Below are 9,105 nucleotides of genomic sequence, written 5' to 3' on the forward strand. Positions count from 1 at the left end.
AATTTGCAATCATAAAAAATCGATCGTTTTTTAAACAAATATCGCATTTGTTTTCCCTTGTTTCTATTAAAATCATTTCTCTCAGAGTACAAAGATAATCTGTCTTTTTAAATAATACAGATTTGTCTTCAATATATTGAAATATGAAAACAAACTTTTCATTATTAAAGAAATAATATAAAATTAATAAATTAAGAAGCGATCAAATCTGTGAAAGATCGAATAATAATACTTGCTACTCCGCAAATTGGCTCATTGACACATCTGTGACATTGAGTGTAATACTGCAGCGGATAAACTGCGGCGCATCTAAATTAGAGCACTAGAATAGTATTCACTTATTACGTATATAGTATAATACATCATATAGCATTTGTTGATTTATGTTTTTGGTATGCCAGCCAATTGTTGGAGTCACGTGCAATATTTACATTACTTAGGGCTGGTTGTTTCATCTTCTGATAAATTATGTGATAATTTACCTACTAGATAAAAAAAGCAAAATAATAAGAAAGTAAAAGAGTAAGACAATAAGCTGAAATTTATCGAAAGATGAAACAACCATCCAGCCTTACTTACTGTATAAAAAATACGCAGCATAAAGATAATCTAACGGAAATTTCAGACTTTACGTCAAGTGTAATAATTTATAGCTATCGATTGAATTAAACATATCATAAATAAATTATTGCATGCATCAATTGATGCACACAGAAATAAAAAAGTTAAAGTAATATTTTTTATGTCAATAAATTTGTCACTCGTTTCCAAGAGAAATGTTTAACAAAATATATTTTATGAAGAAAGAAATTATTAAAAGAAATTATTTAGAAAAAATTATATGACGTAAAATATAATTTTTTATATACATTCAGAATGTGTTTAGATAATATTGCACTAATTTATGATGACAATTATGCATTCTGCATCGACATGATTAATAGTCAACGACTATTCAAGCAATAATATTATATTGTTTCATGGCTTCAAATAGGTATATCATGAAAGTAATGAAAATCAATTTATAATTTTTACTAATTTCGTATCACTGATTTTTGCTTATATTATCGTTTATATCTCATAAAAAAATAAAGATATCTGCAAACAAATGACTGATGTTAGATAAATATGTAGTGTACCGAGAGATTACTTACACATGCGATGTAAAATATACTGACGTAATTACAGTAAGATAAAATCTTACGTGAATAAATTCTGCTGCTTGTTAAATATCGCGATAACAAAAATGCAAAGGAACGGAGTAATTTAAATGATCGAATATTAATTTAGCAATTATCAATTTATAGTAAATTGATAATTATAGAACTACATTAAAAAAAATTATTTAGATTAAAATATTTTTTAATATTTTTAATTAAATAACATAAAAGTTTGCAATTAATTATGAAATTTTTATTCATATTTTTAAGTATATATTTATCTGAACGTTTTATTTGTTAAATATTTACTTTATATAAAAAAGCTGATTTACTTATTTAATTGATTTACTACTTATTTAGTTGATTTACTATTTATTTAGTCACTTTTTTACTTAAAGCAATAATAATATGTTACACTAACTTATCAGACGAAACATATTTTAATTAAGTATTAGTTAAATATCTTTCAATATATCAAATATATTGAATACAATTTACAAAGCAACTTATAACAGTATTTTTATGCATAGTAAACGTATACATACATCATCATTATCTATATTATGAAATCACATATGGAAATAGGATTTATTTTCTTTTCTCCAGACATTGGTGATTCATATCATCGATTTGTTATATGTGTGATATATATATATATATATATATATAACGTGATAACAGAAAAAATGGCGCTTTTAACACGAATTGCCGGAAAATCATTTGTTACGTCGATAAGACGCATATCTGCATATTGATCAATGCATTCATAATTGTCTTACTTGTAATTGTAATACGGATTATGTATTCGCTTCGATATCTCGTCTGCTATCAACGGAAGAAGCTCTTGAGTTATGAATATAAATTTATCATCGCGATGACTGAATATAATCGGAGAATTCCAATCCAAAATGTTATGTTAAGTTTTATGTATTAAGTTATAATGTATACAATGTATATTTCAGTAATACAATTGTCCAGTAACACGCTAAATAAATCGTGATTTGTGACAAATTCTCTTAAATTGACGATAAACCAATTAAATTATATTAGATAATAAAATAACGAAAAAATTATTTTATTATATGATTGTATTTTTTATTTTATTAACGTCAAATTCTTTTTTTCTTTAATATATTTTAATATACATTTTGTATTATTATGCAAAATATATTTGCCTGAAAAATAATAATGGTATTATTTAAAAACAACTGCAAAAATTAATTAGTGAAATTTTATGCATTAGTCATTTACATGTCTTAGTAAAAATTTATATTAACGGAATATGTGGAACGGATGAATTTCTATCTGGACTAAATCTCGTATTTACATTGTGTACTATGTTTTTGCTTAATTACTTATAATCACGCGATCGAACTTTCGGAATTCCGTCGAGTAGGACTTTCGACTGAAGAATTGTGCCTTCATTTTCGCAAGACCTTTGTCCCGAATGCAATCTCGATCGACCTCACAATCTTTGATTGGCGTAAATGAATTGCTCTATCTGGTGCGACAGTTACGAAATCGAGATATCTATAGTTTTAATCGCATGAACTATTCACCTTTTGCTCGCATAACACACGTTGTTGTTCCAGTTTTATTTTTAAATTTTTTTTTGTGTATGTAACAAAGTAAAAAGAACTTGAACGCGAGATCCTTTTTGAAAATATAATTAATATATAGAATGTCTCGTAAGTTTTCCAATCGCTTTTGTATAGATAGAGAGTGGATTAAACTGAGTCAAAGAGTCCTCTACCATTTTGCAATTTTTGCAATGGTTAACAAGATATTAATTATTAAAAGTAATATTGGTTTAATATTGATCGCTAAATATTGGTTTTCAATAATTTTACTCAAATACTATCAATTTTACAGAAAAACAGCAAGAAACAAAAATTGTTTCTCATTGTTCTCATTGTTTTTTTCTTATAAGTTTTTTTCTTATAAAGTTCTGAGAATTTTTTTTAGAATTTTTTAATACATATTTTCTCATATTGATAAAAATAAAAATGCAATATTAAAAAGTTAATAAAAAATTTTGAAAAAATTCTTAGAGTTCTATGAGAAGAAAATAAATAATTTTTGTCTCTTGCAATTTTTCTGTAAAGTTGATAGTATTTGAATAAAAAATTGAAGATCAATATTCGGCAATTTTTAATAATTAATATCTTGTTAACTATTGCGAAAATTGCAAAATAGAGGATTTTTCAACTCAATTTAGTGAGCTCTATCTACATAAAAGCGGTTGGTAAAAACTTACGAGACACTCTGTATAATAATATTTGCATGCAGACTGTGCATTTATGCATGTTATCTTTGTTAGAAATTAGAATTACAATCATTGATCTAGCAATAAATAAGATAAAACAATATGCTTAACACATTTAGTGATATACACATTAACACATTTTTAGTGATTTTTAGATAAAATAATTGAAAAATTCAATGAATGTTGTATCTAATCTTCAATAACACTAATAACACGCGTTTGTCAAAAAAAAAAAAGGAAATGTAATGTCTAAAATGTAATAAAATTTAAAATGAGAGTTTTATCATGAAACAATTATTCAATTTAAATATCTAGGAATTCTTCAGCAAAATTATTTTTTTAAATATAATACGTTTCCATGCATTCATCTTTTTAACCTTATTTCAACTTTAAATATCAAAATTTTAATACAAAATTTTAATATAAGTTCAAAGTGTTTTGTTATGTCACTATTATTGTATATAGGTTTAGGAACATAATCTTCTCGTAGACTACAATTGGCATAAATCATATTTCATCATATCCGTATATTGAATGTTGTGGTCATAATTTGCATTTGAAGACGACCTTGCGATTTAATTAATGTCTCTGTTTGGAATATTAAGTTTTAAATATTAAAAAATAAATATCTCACATCGCTTATTAATGGTTATTATTCAGTCTACAACAAGTACACAAATAAATAAATGAGAAATTAATTATTGCATGCTATAAATCATAATGGTAGAAGAACCTTAGAATTACCTGATCTGTTTTCTATATCTACAATATAATTACAGAATTCAATTGGACGATAACGAACGATAGTTGGCTTCATTTTCTCCAATTAACTTTTTAAGGTTTGGGTACGAGGCTGTAATCGAGTTCCTATATGTCAACTGTCGCATGTCTCTTGTACCTGGTTGCTTCATACATGAGTACATAAAAAGCGAATGTGGAAAAACGTTTCATACTTCCACTTTTATCGATTGGTTCTATCAAGATTTTGTCATTGTGATATCAAATGATAGTGAGGTTTATCATTGATATGCAACGTGTTAGTTATCGAATTATTGGAGGACATCCATTTGTTAGTGAGAAAATGGGGTATGTAAATGCATATGTACACTATAGGATATTTTTAAACCACATCAATCTGTAGCATCGTGCTTTTTAGAAACAACTGATCTATTATCTATATACATGAACTTCAGCATAACAAGTGGAGTTTTTATTTAATTATTTACAACAATACAAACAAATTATATGAAATTAATATATAACGAAATGAATAAAATACTTATTTCTGAGAGGGATTTATTCATTGTATTGAGTGAGTGCAAAAATTCATGCCCGATTTATTATTCAAAGTTCAAACAGCTACAATTTTGTTAAAAATAAACGAAATTTAAATTTGAAAAAAGGATTTTAAAGCTTGAATTTTGTACCTTCGAATTACTATATTTTTTGGATTTATGTGAGTTTTGTCATTTTTACACATAGAAAACTACGAGTTAAACAAAACGATTTTTTTTCTTTACTTTGGGCCTCACATATCTAAAAAAAAATTTGCAATTTTTTAATTTAATTTCTAATGTAAAAGCTTAAGGTTCCCTATAAAATCATTTTTATAAAATGTCTTTACGATTTTTTGTTGATTGTGAGTTGCTGCGAATTAAATAAAAATAATATATTGACTTTGATTGCTCATAACTCCATCAAAACTATCAATTAAAAAAAAACAGGTTCTTAAATTTCTCAGATAGAGTCAGATAGAGTAAGATTTAAATTTTATTTTATTTTTAACAAAAATAGGAACTATATGAATTTTGAATAACAAATTAGGCATGAATTTTTGCACTCACCCAATAGAATATCGCAATAATTATATCTTTTTATTTTATTTATAATGAAATTATTATAATGAAATTAAAATTCATTTGAATAACGATTATGTTTCTAAAACATATTAAGAACATGATTATGAATTACATATCTATTGAAGTGCATGAGATTACATCAGAAATAAAGAGAAGTGCATTTTTTTCCACGTGATTTTCTGTGACTTGTATGAATCGCAATTTGCGTTGGAGGAAAATTTTAATATATACTAATAATGGAGAAGAGAGTAAATAAAAATAAATTATGCTACACATATAACTAGAGTTCATTGGCATTATTTCTTGGCAACTTCATAAGAACGATTATAACAAGAGTGGGTCAATATGTACACTAGAGGTGTATTGATTTCTCATAATGAGAACCTCGCTCAGAATCTATCTGAAAGTTGATTTATCATCTTTATTTGTACACCGATGTAAGACTATCCTAGAAAATATAATTTGTTAATAATATTAATTTGTTAATAATATTAAAGATCTGCTGTTGCTTCTTCAAGTAATAAGTTAGAAAATATATTGATGATTATGGCGATTAAAGAATGATTTACAAAATCAGAAAATGCAGAAAATGACGTAAAGAAGAAAGAGTCGGGAGATAATGAATTAGACGAATATCAAATGAGTAACATATACACACAACGTGAGACGCACGTCTGCTGTCTGTAGTTTCCACGATGCGTCATGCATACATGAAATACATTGAAGTGAAGGTCATCTTGTCAGATGAATTGATAATCTATGTTTGTTATTTATAATTCATTCATTACAATCATTAAAAAACGAAAAATATTGATTAATTCCATTCCTTGTCTGTCATATTTAAACATTTATTCCTCATGCATGATTCAAAAGTACAAATATTTTTAGCTATAGTCTATGTTTGACTAAATTAGTTCTCAAAGAATTGAAATATTTTGAAATTGTTTAATATAACAATGAAAAATTAATTAAAAATTAATTTACACAAAGATGTCAAATATTTGTTTTTTTTTAAATTAACATTTGTTTTTCACATCTAGTAGAATTTGAAACATTCAATTTGATTTATTTTTTATTTTATTTTACAAGCTAATCGGGCAAATCTAGCGCTAGAGACGTAACGATAGTAATGTGTATATACATATAATTTTGAAAAAAATCAAATCAGAAAATTATCCGACTTTTTTCTTTTTATAAAAAAATAATTATTATAACATGTACTTCTTATAATTTTTATATCTAATAATGGAAGGATATTATTACAAATTATTTTCCTTTTGCGAATTTTTATCAAACATTATATCAGTAACTTCTTAATTTTTTTACACAAAAACTATTACATAAGGATAGAAACAGGTTATGCAAATCATTGGTCTGACTATACTATGTATTATCACGTTTGTTTCTTTTTTAATGTTTGAATTCTTCAAGGATGATACATTTCAATTATTCGGAAAATATTCAAATCTAACAAACGTCTATCTTTGCTCTTGTGTGATAAGAGCATCATTTCTTTGATACATGTTTGATATTAAAGAACGCGATCTTTGACCCTGCATTAATATGACGAGCCGCTATAACTGTAAAAATTTACCATTCTCCACTATAATGCATCAGCTTTTATGACTTTGTACAAATTAATGTTAATTAATGCACTTGTGCGAATGTAAGTGATAACTCTTAGTAACGTAATCTTAAACATTTCTGTCGCGAAGAAAATTGTTTACTCTATATTGTACTTAATTTTTCAAGTTAAGTCTACATTAAATAAAAGTTTTTACTACATTTTAATAAATTTAATAAATTTTTTTCAATATTTGCAAGGAAAAACTTACAGCATATGTTTACTCAATGAAAAAAATTATAGTTAAATTAAGTTAATGGTTCTTGAAACTAAATATATGTTAATATTCAGTAAATGTTTATTTATAAATATTTAAAGAAATATTTATTAAGATACAGTACATTTTTTCAATGTCTGTGTGGATTATATATTTTCACATACTATTATATTTGCAAATATACGATCTTTAAAATTAGAGTAAAGCTCACGAAAAATATATAATCAATGAACTATGAAACATATCAAAATATATACTTGTGATGGTGTAATTGGTTCAAAGGACAGCTATTTTACAATGTCATGAATAATACAGAAATACCGAAATTTTTTTTTTTAAATTCAAAACTTTAAAATTAATTTTCAATATATATAGAATTTTAAAATAGTTTTTATTTATATAAGATAATAAAATATTAATTCCTCTTCAGAATTCCTAAACTATCTTAATATCTGGATAGCATTTAATGATTTAATGAAATATTGAATATATTCTAATTGAATTATTTTCTTATTTTTCCTGAATCGTTATTTTTTACAATTACTAATTAAAAATATTATGACAAAAATATATTATATAAGCAAGTCAAAAACAGAATAGATTTTATCACACATCTTTCCTTTACTGATGCGATGTCAGTAAAGTATTCATAAAATAAAAAGCCGCGTCGAACACTTTTCTTTTTTCTCATTGCAAAGTCATCAACGTCACACTTTTCCACATATTACGACACATGATTTACTATTTGGAAAACACTCAGAGTTCTCAATGAGATTATACTCCGGTTTCGATGAACCACTATCGAACAATTGACCAGGTACTAACGACATGCTAGTCGAGATAAGTACAGTGGATTCTGTCGATTTCAGTCAGTAATTCGTGTACTTACTCGTGTTGCTCGCCAAGAATGAGATATAACCTAGACTCGTCCGGCTGAAGTCTAAGCCGCACTGAACAGACTCTCTGGCACACGCGCTCGACGTGTACAGAAATAGAGGCGATTGGCAGTTGAACCTGCGCTTTGCGCTGCGTCAGAATATCTGTTTAACAAGACGATTGAGTGTACTGCTGCCATCTTCTGGTGGAAATGTTTGTTAAAAATTTCCTAGTATATGTATTTTTTATTTATCAATTAAGTTAGATATTTTCTTTTTTCATGTTTCTCTTTCTTTGCTTTTAAAATAAAATAAACATTTATCTGAAGAAGAGAAAAAAAGATGAACTCTGCTATGATTTGATTAGGGAATGAAGACATAAAAACAAGACAAGACATTTATTAAATCATCGTAATTAATAAAAAGATCATTAAAAATAATTCATTTTTTCTCTAATATTTTAATTATTTTGATTTTATAATATATAGTCTACTGATTCATTCTGTTATCTGAATATCTAAAAAATTGCAATGTAAATTAAACAATTTTAGATAAATTTCTTTAAAAAATTTTAAATTAAATTTTTAATTAATCGTTGCTGAAACTGTGTTTCAACATGAACACTGTGAAAATTGTTTCTTAATATTTTATTTATTTGTATACACTTATAGGCCCTAGTATTAGGCGTGAGCTAGTTCATTTCCAATTTCAATTAACAATTCAATTCTCAATAATAAACGGACCACGATCGGTAAGCCGCATCGTGATTGTCGAGACATACGTGTAGGATCAAAGCATCCGATAGGATTATGGCGAAGAGTAGCACATATGTGAGGTTTGAGTGAGTCGAGTATTCACTTCGCAGAAAATCACGTGATATTAATACAAATATACTCGAATGTGTAAAATACATTATAGTGTATAGTTTCCTACTTTTAATAAATAAAACTCTCAGTTACTATTGTCGCGATAGTTATTCCAAAATTGTATGTTTATTTAAATGATGATTAATTGATTCGCCATATCCTTAACAGACACTTCGAATATGTACATACAATGTTTATAATATATATATATATATATATATATATATATATATATATA

General features: G+C 25.9%; 1 protein-coding gene across 1 annotated transcript in view; it reads right to left on the bottom strand.

The window, feature by feature from the left end:
* LOC105622875 (pyruvate carboxylase, mitochondrial) overlaps positions 1-7,956 on the bottom strand; it is a 20,814-nt gene extending 12,858 nt beyond the window's left edge. The window contains exon 1 of the mRNA XM_012204283.1: positions 7,869-7,956. Within this exon, the coding sequence (XP_012059673.1) occupies positions 7,869-7,956 (88 nt within the window). The remainder of the gene's footprint in view (positions 1-7,868) is intronic.
* Positions 7,957-9,105: the final 1,149 nt, after the last annotated feature.

This window comes from Atta cephalotes (genome assembly GCF_000143395.1).
Source record: "Atta cephalotes unplaced genomic scaffold scaffold00049, whole genome shotgun sequence".
NCBI lineage: Eukaryota > Metazoa > Arthropoda > Insecta > Hymenoptera > Formicidae > Atta > Atta cephalotes.